Source organism: Lontra canadensis, unplaced genomic scaffold, assembly GCF_010015895.1.
Source record: "Lontra canadensis isolate GAN:19392208 unplaced genomic scaffold, GSC_riverotter_1.0 scaffold17, whole genome shotgun sequence".
In the NCBI taxonomy this organism is placed as follows: Eukaryota; Metazoa; Chordata; class Mammalia; order Carnivora; family Mustelidae; genus Lontra; species Lontra canadensis.
Window position 1 is genome coordinate 13634250 of NW_022631011.1, and position 16783 is coordinate 13651032.

Sequence of the window (16783 nt, forward strand, 5' to 3'; positions counted from 1 at the left end):
CTACCCATCCTTAACTGGCTGATTTGTTCAGTGTTTTTCTGGCCACTGGCTTCGTCAAACAACCATAACTTACTTTGAGAAAACCAACTCTTTGAGTATCTGGATTTATTAAAAAAAAAAAATTGTAAGAGTGTCCCCTTGCTCTAGTTAAGGATTCTTTTCAATATGAAAATAATAAACTTTTAAAGTATGATTCAATACAAAAAAATTACACAGAAATTTCAAGAGCACCATCATTGAACATACAGGTACTCAGTAATTACTTGCTGGTTGGATGAACACACCTATTGAAAATCAGTAGAGTGAAATGGACAAGAGCGTGGGTTGGGATCCAGTTATCCCTGTGTTCAGATTCTCTCTCTGCCATTCATTAGCTGAGTATGACCTTCAACAAGTGACTTAACCTCTCAATATTCCTTACAGAGATAAAACAAGTGAGTAATGCCTCCTTTGAAGTTAGTTGTATTAAATGAAAGATGTGGGTAAATAAAATCTTGATATATTTTATCACATATTGCATTTTATCGTGTATTATAATATCAGATATGATTTCATTTATGTAATTCCTGCTTGCCTGAATGGAAGCAAATGAATGGCAAGAAAAAAACAAAACTGTTGTTATATTTTTGGAAATACAATACAGAAAACTATACATGAATATAATTACATATTTAATTTCTTCCTATGTATCTATAGCACCGGAACGGTGTCTGGCACATGGTATATGTTCGGTAAATGGTGATTAGCAGAATGAGAAGGAACACAAAATACTTTGAGGATTTGACTCTCCTTTGTCATATCCACGAAGACCAATTTTGTGCATAACATTCTCTAGGACACTTCATCGCACTGGTACAGGGAGGGGTAAAAGACCTTGTGTAATTGAGATTTTTTTTTTATGGCCTTAATTTTAGGAGAAAACAATGAACAGGTATGTAAGTAAATTATGGCCACTTGTAACAGTTGCTAACATCTCTTGAGTGTGTGATGATTAGTCATTCTGCTGAGTGAATACTATGACTTAATATCCTGTCCAAGTTATTTTCTTTTTTTTTTTTTTTTAAAGATTTTATTTATTTATTTGACAGACAGAGATCACATGTAGGCAGAGAGATAGGCAGAGAGAGAGGAGGAAGCAGGCTCCCCGCTGAGCAGAGAGCCCGATGTGGGGCTCGATCCCAGGACCCTGAGATCATGACCTGAGCCGAAGGCAGAGGCTTTAACCCACTGAGCCACCCAGGCGCCCCCTGTCCAAGTTATTTTCATAGTGTTGCTTGCTTCCCACTTTCTTAATTAAAAATACTAAATGTAAATGCTTTATTTAATGTCCCAGACTAGGATAGTATTTCAGGTGTTTGGGGCAGGAAAGGGAAACATGGTACAAATTACTTCCGTTTCAGAGACTGAACAAATGTGTTCCCTCAGGTGACGAAAGGTTTTTTCTTTTTATTTTTTGGCTCCCCCCGCCCCACTTTTCCTTCTGGCACTTTCAGTTTGTTTAGTAAAGTTTAGAATTCTCACAAAGGGCCTTATAAACACGTGTTATGAGATTTTAAATCTGATTTGAAAGTGCCTCTCTCCTACTCCCTCTGAGTAAAGTGACCTTTTTAAATGGAGGGAAGTGGGTTTAGATGACAGTCATGATAAATGCGGTCATGTTCACTCAATAAAATAAGGCCCAGTGCATTTGAGGATAAATCAGTGAAATGTACAGCCCCACCTGTCTGTCTCCATCATTCATTTCCACTGTCACTTTCACAGTGGCTGATGGATCACAGTTGCTGTAAAATTAGACAGCCTTTAATCTCATTTCATCCTGATTAGCTTCTCTTTACCCTTTCCCTCTAACTCACTGACTGACACGCTAAAAACTCGCACTGGGCTGTATATGAACATGAGTACAAACTTCTCCTCCAATACCCGCCTGTGAGGGCAAGGCAGGCACCCACCTCTCGAGAAATCTGGAAAGGGTCAGGCCTGGATTCCTTGTTATTTAAAAGGTAATCAATACGTGCAGGGCCCAATGCCATTTTAAACAGGTGTTTGCTCTCGTTCACTGCCCTATTTATTTTGTTTTGCTTCAGGTTTAATCAGAAGTCAAATTAGGTCTTTTGCAAAATGCAAACACTGATTTAATATAGATTTTTTCTAATAAATTTGGAACGTTACACACTCAGAATAATTTCAAAGAGTTATTTGTGTGTATTTATAGCCTTCTGATTCACGGTAATAATTTTAAAAAGACAATAATTCGGGAATGAGAATACTAAAATACTCAGCCAAGATATACAGTGTATGAGGTTTAAAAACAAGAGCAAAAAATGGGAATGCCTTCAAGTAGCCTTTATACGAGGACTTCAAAAAGCTTCTCTCTTATTTTGAAGTTTCCATGGTTTAGTGCAATAGTTTTCATTTGTTTGCATAAAGCATAACAATAGGGGTAATCAAATGAAAAAGAGGCTTAAGAATAAATCATGTATTATTTCCTTCACTTAATTTCTGCTTGCCTGAGTGGGAGCAAATAAAAGGCAAGAACAAAACGCAAGTGTTGTTATATTTTCAGAGATCGCGCTCTATTATCGAACTGGACTTCTAGTTAAAAAGATGGTAATACAGGTTTTCCTTATTTATAAAGTTTGGGCACTGAACTGACCAAAAATTCAAATATCGCAAGAGGGACAGTCATAACAGAAGTTGGTTATAGCCCATGGCTCCTACCCGCGTCCCATGAGAATAGATGCCTGCCGATGACAAACATGCTGGAAGTCTACACTGCCCAGATGATACGACCAAGAACTGGAGTGGCACTGGGCTGTTCCCGATGGACACAGCATCCAGCACATATGAGTAGCCTGGTTTTCTGTTGGCTCTTTGGGAACTGGCATCATCATCTAAACAATGATGATTTTTTTTTTCTTTTGATGTTTGAAACCCATTCCATTTTTGTTAGTCTGCAAACTCAACGCAAATTCTACCCCACTGGATTCTGAGAAACTAGATGGTGTCCCTGCAGAGTTGTATGGTTAAAAGCATTTTCCAAAGAGATACCTTAGGGTAGAGGGACAAAAGGACATCCCCAAGATGACTCCCCAAGTCAGTGACCTAATGAATGGACCATACAAATCCATACCTCGTTTTCCACATTATCACAGAAATCAGGGGTTTCCGTACCAAGGCCTTCTGGCATTATAGACATAAGTTCAAAATCAATGAATATTCATAGTAAAAAATAAATAACTAATTAAATAACCCAAACTCCTAAAATCCTTTAGTAAGAAGTTTAAATGATCTCATTTGCTCTTTCGGAAGCTGTGTTACAGATTTCAAAGCTATGCCTGTTCCTTATTCGTGGTATTTACATATCTTAGCCAGCATAAGTGCGTTCTGAGAAAAATAAAAGGTAGGTAACATAAAATGAAATGAGAGATATATATCATCCAAAATAAGTTGGCTATAAGCTAGGCTCTCTGTCTTTCAGCACTGGCAAAAGAGCACAAAGTGAGAGCTGGCCCTGACTCATATTGATTTCCCACTGCACTGGTTTCTTAAGTGCTCTGTTGATCCGTGTCAAGCAATAAGTTCCCTGCCTGAACATGCACATCACCTCCCCATTTGTCCTCACCTAGATTTAAGGTGCCCATATGATGAGCTGAACAAGGACATCATTTTTCCTACTGGTGTCACTGGGTCCAAACCACCGCATGTGATATGATAACTAATTCCGTGTGAGTTTACATTTGCCATATGAGACGATAATAGCAGAGGCCAGCGCTGTGCGGCACACGGGCTGACCCGGCTGTCCTGGCCTCCCTGTGCATGTCCCCGAAAGAGAATGTAAATGAGAACAGACAAATGCAGAGAAACCTGGCTTGGGTGGGTTTCTGAAGAACAGGCCCTCCTCGCAGCCACCACATTGGGGCTGGGGAGGGCCGGGGGGTGGGGGTGTGTGGGGGGAAGGGCAAGACCAAGGGAATGGATATTTGTGACATTCCTGACAGTTTTTATCTTTGTTCCAGAAGAGCTCCTAAGCAGATAGATAGAAAATGTGTGATTGTGCTGCTAATGACATTGTACAGGAGATTAAGCGTATACATTTGGAGAAGGCATTAAATCAGCAGGACCTTAATTTAAAAACTCAAAACTGTATGGAAATTCAGCTTGCTCATTGCTGTGGAATAGAAAGCTCCGGAGCACCCTGAGTCTGTTTCTGGAAAGATTGCCAGCAAACCAAGTCTGGGCAGAGCATCTTCATGGCTCCAAGTATATGCGGGGTTATTTCTTCCAAGAAATAACCCCCAGCTCTGACCACTTGGGAGGATCGGTCGTTGTTTTAGAATGCAATCCCCATCATCAGGCAGGTGAGGAGAACTTCAGAATCGAAAGCAGCATGACAGGTTGTCCTTGACTAATTTGCCGGATAACATTATGTAAAATTAGTCAAAAGGGGTTGGGTTTGAAATTGCCGGGAACACACACAGCTGAGTCCCTGTGGATCGGTGGGTTCCCCGCTCTGCTGCTTATGCTCTCGTCTTCCTTCCGACTTACTCTCATGTCTGTGCCCTTTGGTGGAAGCAAATAACTAGGGCGCCAAGTTATCAAGTCCTAAGATGGAGAATTTCATGCGTCTTTTTCTCCCCTCCCCCCAATTCCAGTTATGCCGTACAACAGTGCCCACCACTGCGTTGTGGAGGTAGAAAACTTCTTGTTTGTGCTGGGTGGAGAGGACCAGTGGAACCCCAACGGTAACTATTGAACTCAACAAGTATGTGTGTTGTGGAAGACGCCGGTAGCAGCCCGTTTCGCAATTACTGTGGAAAATATACTTCTGTGCACAGGGACAAATGAAACAGTCGGTAAATTGGGCTGACAATTGGAGGGAGGGTCAACCATTGAGCCGGCAGAGGACACACGCAGCAGAGCATTCGCTCATTGACTGTCTGGGGATTTGGCTTCGCAGTGACGCCCCGGCCCCTCTCCTTATCCATCCCCTGAGGAACGCCACGAGCATTAAGCACAGACTCCCCAGAGGCAGGTAGCAGGCTGCAGCTATTAAGAATTCTCACCACCTTCTCCACCACTTTTCTCCCGTTTTATCAGTACAGTAAGGCAGTTTCCATAAATTAGCTTTATCTGCGGTCATAACGCCTAACCCCAGCTCAAGTTCTTTGGCCTTGGGGTGGCTGCACCTGGCGCGAGGGCTCCTTTCAAAGACCATCCACCATCCTCCCTGTTCATGGGATTACTTCATAAATTTATCACAAAGAGAAACTGAACATTTTAACACACTTCCCAAGCCAACACAGGGAGAGCACTGTGCCTTGCAGAATACACAAAATTATCGAGATATTTTTGGAATGCTTGCACGTGAAGGAGGAGTCGCGGTTGTAGCCTTCTGTGTAACAGAGATCATTATGGCCGAGAAACCATAAAACAGCTTGCAGGTACACATTTTTACTCTAAAACCCCCAGAACATCCAAGCGAAATTACATATACTGCATATATTTTATTGTGAATGCTCTCTTTCAGCATCTGCACCAAGGCAAATTATAGAAAATTGTTACATCTGTTCACTCTAGAAAATCTTCAAGGAAAACAACCCAGGCCACCCTCTAGGAACATTTCTTTGAGGAGAGCAGGACGTTCTTTCTCAAAACCTGCTGCTGTGTTGGTTCCTCTCTGCAGCGTTCCAAAGGGGACAATTCCTGAGCTTTGTGAGAAACAGGTTTAGAACAGGAACAAAAGGGATATTTAATATCTCTCCTCTAACTTATCTTTGCAGTGACAGACTTGACGTGTCCCCAGAAAATGCTGGCAGATGTGCAATCCGCTGTAAACTCCCCATTTACTGTTTAACCTGTTCTCCCTTCCTCAAATCGCTGAAGTGATCTGAATTGAATAGAGCCTTTGTAAGTGAACAGCGCACAGCCATCAGGTTTATCTAAGCAAAAAATCTGCGGAACAGTCTTTCTGCAGGCCAGCTTAAAACGAACACGTGACAAGAGAAGGCTGCCAAGTCCTGTTTCTGGGGTCGATGCCCTCTTAGCCGGCCTCCTGTCCCAGGTGGAGCAGGTCTCTGTTAAAATGTCCGTATCGGTGCGACCACTTGGTGTTCACAAAACACTATGAACTTCCCATTCCTCTGAGACAGATCTTTTCAGCGGCCCGGAAAACCTGCTCCCGGGGTTATGCCCCCTCCTCCTCAAAAGAACCTATATCTGCTTACTGTCCCGCATCTTCTCTACCAGAGCTGAGAGATTGAGTGGGGCAGGGTGGGTAGGGGAGAGCATAATGGACATAGTCCTTCCTCCGGTCTAGAGAGTCTAGGTTTTAGCTCCAGACTAATTCAGACTCCCATAAAACTATGCCATTGGACCTCACCCATCTGCCTTTCTCCACTCCTGAGAGGAACAGGAATTCCATTGAAAGCCCTCAATGACTATGCTGCCACAAAAGACTGTAGAAAACAGTGTTGCCTTCACGGCAAGGACACCTGTCACTGTCACTACGCAGTGTGCCCTGTGTGAAGAGCTATGTGACAAGTTCTTGCCAGACTGTAGCACTGAGGCATTGTGTGCTTTGGACAGTTGCCACTAATGCATTCGTGTGATTGAACGTGTCTCTCTTCTTCGCTTTAGCCACTAGGAGGCTCAGAATTGAATTTTTAGTAAAACTTCAGTTTTACGTTTACTCTCAATCTGGGGCTGGCAGCTAGCTCTTTTTCTGTTAGACCCCCTTGTGGAGCTGTGGGAGTCCTACCTACAAAGCTGAGTCACTCTATTCTGTCCCTGATGTGTCTGGCACGTGAAGTCATTTGCATAGATCTGGGCAAATGTTGAGGAACCACTGATTTGGCTCTCCTAAACAGAGAAGAACTGGTCACGTCAGGAGGCAAGCAGGCCAGTCTTCTGTCATTGGCTGAGGCCTTCCTCCAGGTCAGGGGGAGGGTGGGCAGAGATATGGCCTGTACAGCTGAGAGCGATTCCCCAGAAAGGGAGCAGCTATGACAATGAGCGACCTGGGGAGCACAGCATCGGTCTGGTAGAGGTATTGGGGCTTGGTACCAAACACGCCTCTACCACGGTCCTTTAGACATTTTCCTTGTAGCTTCATATTCCAACCATCTGGTCAACCATTACAAACACACACACACACACACGCACGCACACACATGCACACATACACACACCCTTTTTTCTTTCTTACCATGAACAGTAGTAGTTACTGAACACTATTTGCTAAGCACTCATCTGCATATTTTACTTAATCCTCCCAACCATCGTGGGAGGCCTGTTGCATGATTTTTCTAGCTTTGCTATGAGGAGTCTGAGCCTGAAGAGGTGACAGAAGTTGCCAGTACACACAATTTGCACCAAGATGGGCTGATTCCGAACTAGGTCTGTCTGCCCCCATCTTCAACCATTGTATAACATTTCCTCTCAGGCAGACATAATGTACTTTGTTAGATACTAAATAACATGTTTTTGCCTTTGATGTTGTGAAATTAAGTCAGTATTGTATCACAGTGGAAAGTAGCTCTTATTCCCAAAGAACTCCTCATCACTTCTCATTTAGAAAACCAGGCAGGGACTCAGTCATCTCAAAAATACAGGATTTTCGTATTATAATACCTTATGCAATTAAAAAGTAAGTAGCTAATACCAAAACTTGTAAAGAACAGCAATCCTACAATAATATATAACTTTAATTTCATTGCTACAAGGGAGGAAAAATTAAAAAAAACAAACAAACGTGAATTCAAATGCTTTGGATATGTCAGTTCCAAAGACAAAATCTTAAGTTAAACTTCAGTTCTTAGAAAATGATGCCTGAGATGCATGTCTTTGAATGAAATACAATATTGTAAATTTTAATACATGCTCATAAACTATGTATGTACTCATAAAATACAAATATAATCTCAGTTATCTATTATCCTGATTATAAAACCAAAATTTGAAATCACAAAACATATTACTTACTGGAAAACCTATCAGCTAAGGGACAGTCAACAGCGGTGTCTGGTGATAGGGCATCATCACACAAAGAGGAGAAATTGGGGAAGAGTTAGGAAAGAAATGGAAAAGATCAGAAGAAATTAAAGGAGTAGAGTTCCCTCACTCCACCAACAGTCATTTCTTCTGATGTTCATTACCTCCTCCACAGATCCTTTGCCAACTCCAGAATGCCTCCCTTCTTTTTCTCTCCTCAGTCCTCCATCCTCACTCCTCTTTCATACCACTGATCCTGCCCCCTGGAAATTCTTCTTCATCTTCTATCCATATCACACCAGGCCCTGGCTTAGCCTTTTCTCTGAGTGAAGGCCACTACCAGTACAACCAAAGCAAACATTGCTCATTTCTACCAGAAGGCACTCTGTCCCATTCCTGGTTGGAGGCATATGTCTTCCTCCACATGGAAATTCTAAACCAGACTTCACAGAGAAACACTTGTATGTCTGGCAGGTATGCTCTACATTCCTATAAACAACATTTATCTTCCAGTGCTTTGGGGAATTAACCTTGGAGCCTATCAAGAATATTTTTTTTTTCTAGAGTGAAATGATTGCACATTCTACAAAAACTCCATTATAAACCAACTCTAGGTGTAATCCTTCCTTAAGCTGAAGGCTACCTTTGTGGAATCCAAGTCTTTTGGGTCATTCTCACTCTTGGAACTCTTAAACCCCCAAATGAAATGTAACTTACCACCCAATCACACCATCCAGACCTTTTCACAAGGTCCTTGGAACTCATGATATCACATCCACAAAATCCCCAGAATCCTTGAACTCTCTTCTGAATGGTCACTTCCATTCTCTTTTAATCGAAACCTGGCAATCTTCTGAGAGTACTGTTTTCCCAGCCACTCCCTCTAAAGGGCACTGGGTTCTGTGCTGCCATCTGACCCAAAACTTCTTATTGGAGGCAGGTAGCTTTATACTACCTCTTTATTGTCACTCCCACAACCTTAAAACCCACCACTTTAAAGGATGTCTTCAGGTTTTACCACCCACTGCCCCTTCACGTGGCAGCTACTACTCATCCTGGACATGACACTTCCTTCACTCTATCCTACCACTTTCTCACTGTCCATCATCCTCTGATGTCCTTACTTCCTTCCTCACTAGCTTTATTTTGCTCACCCACAATCACATTAGCACATATACCTGCAGCCCTTGGCATCCATCTCTCCTTCCAAAATGCCTGCCTGGTAAAGCCCTGGCCAGGACTTAAACCCAACACTCTTCGCCCCCATCCCTGTACCTGAGTGACTAAATGTGGATGGAGAAAACTGCACAGTCATGCCTCTTTCTCCAAAACCTCCTTCCTCACTCTCAGCTGATGGCCTTGCTTCATAGTTCGTTGAGAATAGAAGCAATCAGAAGATAAAATCTTCATCTTGTCCTGAGTCCAGTGCCAGTTATCCCGTTGCTACCCATGTATTTTTTCTTCCCTCTTATTGTTTCTGTTCCAATCTAAGTCCTATGTATCATTCCCTCTGGCCTGTTCAAGGACTTTCGAGTACTTCTGGACTTAAAAACACAACTAAACTACCCAACAAAACCTTCTCTTGATGCTGTATCCTCCAACTATCATCTTCTTCTTTTTACACCCAAAGTCCTAAGAAGCATTGCCTTCCTCTTGCATCTCTTTTCTTAGATCTTAGTCTCTCTTGAGGAGTATCCTACGTGTCCACTGAATCAACACATGTCAAGGCCACCACCAGCCTCCATGTTGCCAAATCCTATGGTCGATTTTCAGTTGTTCATTCGTCTCTTTGAAGCACTCTTCGACATATCTTCCAAAATATCATACTTTTCCGCCTATCTCTGAAAATTCCTTTCCTTTGCTGGTTTTTCCTTTTGTATTCTAGGGCTCAATCCCAGGACCCATTATCTTCCATGCCCATACCTTCTGCTTAAAGGGTTTCATTTTGTTCTATGATTTTAAATAATATCTCTAGACCAATGACTAAAGTTTGTATCAGCAGCCTCACCTAGCCAGTGGCCTACCACACTTCCACTTTGAGATCCTATTGGCCTCTCAAGGTTAAGTCCAAAACAGGACTAATGGTTTCTCTTCCCAACCCCCACACTGCTCTTGCCTGGTCTTCCCTACTTCAGTAAATTTCATGACCTTCCATCTGATTACTCAGGCTAAAAATCTGGCAGCCATCCTTAATTACTTACTTTTTCTCATACCAATATTTGGAATATTGGAAATGGAATATGGAATTTGGAATATTGGATATTGGCTGTGCCCATATAATAGATCCCAAACTTGGCTGTATCTGAAGTCTCCACCTACACTCAAGCCACCATTAGCTCTTTCCTTGACTATTATAATGGCTTCCTGATAGCTTCCCTGCTCCCAGAGTGGCCCCTCTATAGTCTGTTCTTCACATAACAGCCAGAGTGATCTTTCTAAGAGAGAAATTAGGCCATGGTTCTCATTTGCTCAGAACCTTCCAGTGGCTTCCTACTGTTCTTATAACAGAAGGCACAACCCTATACCAGTCCTCAAGGTACACTGTATTTGGACCTTGTTATGCCTCTGATGTCTGTCCAAGTCACCCCCGCATTTTGCTGATTTTGAACTCATGGCCAACCCCAGGGACTTTCTACTCACCTGGCCCACTATGTGAGAGACTTATTCTGCAGATAACTTGCATGGCTGGCAGAAGACATCTCTGGCAAGGAATGATTCTTTTTAAACTAGCCTCCCCCATCAATCCCTGCTTTTCTTTATAGCATTCATCTCTGCTTGAAAATATATATTTCTTTATTCATTTACAAGAACAGGGACTTTTCCTTTCTTGTTTACCAATATATTCTCAGAACTTAGAACACATAAGACATATAATAAATACTCTGTATATTTATGTAATTAGTAATTATGTTGGATATACATGCCTGTGTGAGCATGTACACACACACACACACACACACACACACACATTCCTATCTGTTTATTCCTGTGGTGGAGTTTGGTACCTATATTTCCGTGTTTAATTACACATGTAAGAACAAAAGCAGACTTTCAGAGTTAAAACTTCAAGTGCTTTAGATGACTGTCATCTCAGGTGCTACACAGAAAATGCTTCCATTTCTTGCTTTGGTGTCAACTGTGTGAAAAATAAGATTCATTTTAATGCCTTGGAGGCATCGCCATGCTTCTGAGGCTCAACAGAGGGGATAAGCTGATTCACCAGCTCTGAGGACACCTGTTTCCCATTTCACACGTGTACCTGCAACTGTGCTTCCCTCAAACTCACGTGACGTGCACAGGCTAAACCCTATTTCCTAAAGCAAACTCTTATTATGCTGATCGCTGTTATTTCCATGGGGAGAGAGCTGACTCAACCACTGCTAGGTTCTTGGATCATTAAAAAAAGGGGGGGGCTCTCACCAGAGATAGCACACAAAGTAGTCTCTGGGACTGATTATTTACAGACAATAACTTCATGTTTTTAAAGCAAAAAATATCAAACCCAGAAATTTGTCCCCTAACTTTGTGGTAAAATTGGTTTGATAAACATACTTGTTTTTATTCTCATGGTTAATTTAGTTTTATTCTGACTCCTTCCAAAAGAGGAACAAAAGGAAGGAAGCAAAGAAGGAAAGGAAGGGAAGGGAAGGGAAGGAAAAAGGAAAGGATAGGACAGGACAGGAAAGGAAAAGAAAGGAAAGGAAAAAAGGGAGATGAAAGGAAAGTAAAAATGGAGAGCAAGAGAAGAAAAAAAGGAAAAATAGTTGAGGGGCACATTTATTTTTCCACTGACATACTGCTTCTCAGACTGTGTTAGGTAGTCCCGCCAACCTAATTCATCTGTGTGTGACACCTGAGAATAGAGACATCTTATAAACACTATTAAATGTGCGAAACAACAAAGGAATCTAAGTTTTAAATGTCTCAAATATATTTTTACAGGAAAACACAGTACAAATTTTGTCAGCCGATATGATCCGCGATTTAATAGCTGGATACAACTTCCACCCATGCAAGAAAGGTAAGTGTTTATTTCTTATGTCTGAAACATTTGTGGCTGCTTTACAGGAAGTATGGATGTTGAATGGTTTTCTTTGGTAAATTATGCTAAACAGAGCCAATGAAAGACATATGAGTCAAAATGCAAATTTTGGCCTGGCCAATTTAGAATAACTACTTTGTTAACTCAATGGAGAAAAACAATCAAATAAGTCAATCATTGGTTCCAATGGAGGGAGAAAAGAATTGTATGACTTGTCTTCCATTACTACATTGCTTTGGATTTTTGGCAAGTGGAGCTAAAATTGCGTCTCCTCTCCGACTTTTCTCAGTGATAATATACTTAATTCTATAAATGAAATCTAGAACGCCATTCTTACAATGGTATCCATTTTCATGCAGAAATTGCAGTATGAAATTTTCTGGTCTCACTAACTCAAATCCTTGACATTTGCCTTCTCAACTATCCTCCCATCATACATTCAAGAACAGGTCCTTTGTTAGCTTTTAAAAAAACAAACAAACAAACAACAACAACAAAAAAAACAGTTTTGCAAGCTGTCATTTTTTTTTTTTTTTCTGATGTATTTGGTGTTTATCTCACCCCAATCTCCTGGCTGCCAAGGGACAAGTGGCTACTACTTTCATGCAGTGTGCCTCTGCAGCTGTTACCTACATGCAGCCACATCTTAACATGCACGTGCAAACTCCCATGCTACACTTTGTGCACTCAGGGCAGCCGGATGGCTCAGTCAGTTAAGCATCTGCCTTTGGCTCAGGTCATGACCCCAGTGTCCTGGAATCGAGTGCCGCATTGGACTCCCTAAGCAGGGATTCCCCCTTCTCCCTCTCCCTCTGCCATTTCCCCCCTTCCCCCCCTACCAACCCCCGCTTGTGCTCTCTGGCTCCCTCTGTCTGTCAAATAAATAAAATCTTTAAAAAATAATAAATTTTGAGCATTCGATTCTTTTCAGATAATACTTCAGCATCCTCTTGAGCAACATATCCAACATAATAGCCATAAGCTACAACCTATTTCTTCTTCTCAAATGAATTATTTAAGAAATAATATTCTTTCCTGTTTCACTCATGACTCTTCATCTTTAACATCATTTTTATAAACATTCAGTTAGATTACACTAAGATCAACTTAGAGCCTTAAAATTAAATTCTAGGTGAACAGAAAGTCTTCAGGTAATATCATTTATTCAAAAACGTGCATCATTGCAGGAAGACAGTATGCATCAATGCTAGGAGAAAACTCTGTATATTAAAGCCATCTTTAATATGTATCCTATACATAGGAGATGATGAGGCACAAGATAAGGACCACGACACTTTTAGGAACGTGTACTTCAAAGGTACCTCGAGAAACAATCCAAAGTCAGTTAATATCCTGACAAACTTCTCCGCCCCCCTCTTGTGCATACACGCACACGTGGAAGCCTCCTGACCTGTTTCTCCAGCGTGCCTTGTTTCTCTCCCTTTGGGCTTATTTCTTCATGGCTCGGATTGTGGCTGCATCACTTTACCCTTTAATCAAAACCATTCCAAGAAGTTTTATTTAAAAAAATATTTTTAAAATAAATATCCACAATATGTTTGAAATGGCAGCATCTCCTCACCACGGTCCCCCTTTGCTGGGGGCTGCACACCACGATAATTAACCTTCACGCCTTGGGTTTGGGAGGCATAACTCACGTCGCGGTCAATTATCTCACTGTAGAGCCCCTAAGGACGAGAAGTATTGCTGCAAAACCTAATTAGTAATTTTTTTAAATGTGTATTGTTTACTTGATATTCTATAATGACTTCCTCTGAGGCACTATGGCCTATCATGGCAGGGTCCTACTTAGACAATTTTTAGCAGCTCATTGACCTGATAGAAAGACCTGCCATGGTCTGTCGGCGCCCGGCAGCCACCGTTGACAGGATGGACTGTTTAACGTTTCTTTCTAAGTCATTATGGTATATCATGTCAGGTCCCTAGTAAGAGAAGTTTTTTTTTAGATCTCGAACAATCAACCCGATAGACCAAATAAAGAGCTCCTTATAGAGCTGAGTGGGGAAAGGCAGATTTCACAAATGCCCAGTCAATCTTCTAGCTCCAGATCTTCTATGGGTTGATTGATCCAGGCAGCAATCCATAACTTCAAAGGAAAATTTTCTGTCATTGACAAGCCTCCATTCTAAGTAGCAAGTACAATCAGTGACCGGCGTGGCTTAATTGTGATTAAACAAAAAAGAAAAAAAGAAGAAAATACATGAGACACCCTTCAGATTAAAAAAAAAAAAAAAGTTTCTTGAAACCTTCAAATGAGTTAATTCTGCATTGTATAGATCATGAATCGGGCTCACCAGACATTCCACCACCTCCCTCCTTCCTTTAGTTGCTACCAAATGGCTGAGAAGTAGTTATACTGAGAAATTACCAAACTGAGAATAATAGAAACATGTTGAAAACCGCTTCTGGGGTAACCTACTCTTAGAGCTGCTGGACAGACTCTTAGGATAGCTCACCTAATCAGAGCCTCCCAAAGAGTGCTGTAATAAAATAGCAGAATATGCCCCACCCGCCTAGTTCAGCCAGGAAATGGGCACACTGCCTCTAGGTTCACTCAATGAACTCACAAACTGCATCCCTGCTACATATGAAATGATTGCAGGAAAATATACGTTTAAATGTAATGCTACTGAGTTGTTTCAGTCTCAGATATAGGATTTGATTCCTCCCCGAAAAGGGGTTAAGTGTTGAGACTAGGATCAATGGAAATGTTTGGCGACTTTTTTTCCAGTAAAAATAGACATTTTAGGTATCACTCATATGGAGACCATATCTCCTAGCTAGTGCAGAAAAAAGAAAAAAAAAAAAGAAGAAAAAGAAAAAGCACTTTGGAGAGCACCAACAACAAAGTTTATATTTCATAGAGTAAGAGAAAAGCTAGAAGCAAATACATAAAACATTGTTTCCAAATTCAAATATTTTGTTTCTAGAAGCCTTACAAGGAACAACATGAGACAATATTTTGTTTGAAAAATCTGTTGCCCTCTTTAACCTGATGGTGAAAGTCAAGAATTTAAACTGAGCTAAGGTTATAGTAATTCAGTCTCATTCTTTAGGATATAAACTGACCACCCTAAGGGGTGAGAAAGAACTAGTAAAGACCTCAACAATATGCAAGGTTCAAAGTATGTTTGTAGAAGTTGCTGGGAGGTTGCTGTCTTTTTTTAACTTACCACCATGCACTGAATTTTGCCTCTGGTGTTGGGGAAGGAGGAGCTGGAGGAGAGAGAGATGAACAATTTGAAATACACAGAGTGTAATCCCATTTAAAAATCTTCAGTAATCTGGAGTTTACTTTAAAAAAAAAAAAAAAAAAAAACAATAGCCTAATCCTGTGTTCTTCATGTGGGGAGGAGGGTCAGGGAGCACTCCCAAGAGAGACCTGGTATGGTAAAATTTTAGCCTGGAGCAAATATTTGCAGTTGCTGACAGACCATGAACTATCCAGGGCTCCTATAATGCATTTCGTGAATTCTCACTTTGGGCATGCAAGGGAGTACGTCAGAGGCTCAGAATCTTCACCACTGGAATTTCTACATAAAAATGCACTTTTAGGGCGCCTGGGTGGCTCAGTGGGTTAAGCCGCTGCCTTCGGCTCAGGTCATGATCTCGGGGTCCTGGGATCGAGTCCCGCATCGGGCTCTCTGCTCGGCAGGGAGCCTGCTTCCCTCTCTCTCTCTCTCTGCCTGCCTCTCCATCTACTTGTGATCTCTCTCTGTCAAATAAATAAATAAAATCTTTTTTTTAAAAAAAATGCACTTTTAGTCAGGAAGTGAAACCGACTGATTTTTTTTTCCCCCATTTAGATCCTAACAGTGACACTGTGTGGATAAAGTTAGGAGTACACACGAAGCATCAAATTAAGAAAATCTTGGCTAAAAAGAGAGCAAGTTCTGACAGGCTCCCTCAGTATCACTGAGGAAGGAAGGAACCAGGACAAAGTGAGAGAACAGAAATTTAGACTGGATGAAAGGAATTCACACTACCACGGAGAGATCTTGCTCTTATTCTCCATTATCTAAACTTATTTAATGGAGGGTTTTCAACGCTTGTCATGACTAACAGGCATTTTCTCTTCTAGACCAGTATATGGCACATAGAAGAACCCAACACCTTACAGCCCACATAATCCAAATTATCTAAAGGTGGTAAAATTAGTAAAATTATTATTAGTAAAATTGTTTCAGTAAAATTATTTCAGAGGCTCTAAGACCTGTTAGAGAATCCTCATATGGAAGAGGGATACTGACATACTGTTGTGTCCACGCTACAAAGAAATATCTGTGTTTCTTCAGTCTTTTCCTGTATTCATGTCAGTCTTTCCAAAGAAACATTTTAACTGAGAAGGTAAAAGCACGTGTAGGACAGCTGTGACCTAACATATTCAATGAGAGCACAACTGAAGTCTAGTCAGAGAAATAGATAGAAGCAATGAACATCCATGGGCACTTAATTTTGCAACTGGTTTGAACCGAATATTTATAACCTACTATTATATTTAACCTAATATTATATTTAAATGGGTTTTTACTTTTCTGTAGTAGAAAATCTCAAAATTTTTAAATCAACGATTGCTCTGATAGTCCAATTAAAAACTTCCTCCAAATACCTTTCTCCAGACTTATATGTGGAATCTTTAAAAAAAAAAAGTCAAAATTACGGAAACAGAATGAATGGTGGTTGCTAGGGACTAGGGAATGAGGGAAATGAGGAGAGGTTGGTCAAAAGGTA

At 41.1% G+C, this 16783-nt stretch overlaps 1 protein-coding gene across 2 annotated transcripts in view; it reads left to right on the forward strand.

Moving 5' to 3' along the window:
* The window catches only part of KLHL14 (kelch like family member 14), a 96198-nt gene that overhangs the window by 70025 nt on the left and 9390 nt on the right, over positions 1 to 16783 (forward strand). The window contains exons 4-5 of one of the 2 annotated variants that reach the window (XM_032859675.1): positions 4653 to 4742; positions 11932 to 12010. In XM_032859675.1, the coding sequence (XP_032715566.1) occupies positions 4653 to 4742; positions 11932 to 12010 (169 nt within the window). The remainder of the gene's footprint in view (positions 1 to 4652; positions 4743 to 11931; positions 12011 to 16783) is intronic. The other variant, XM_032859676.1, reaches the window with a different exon arrangement.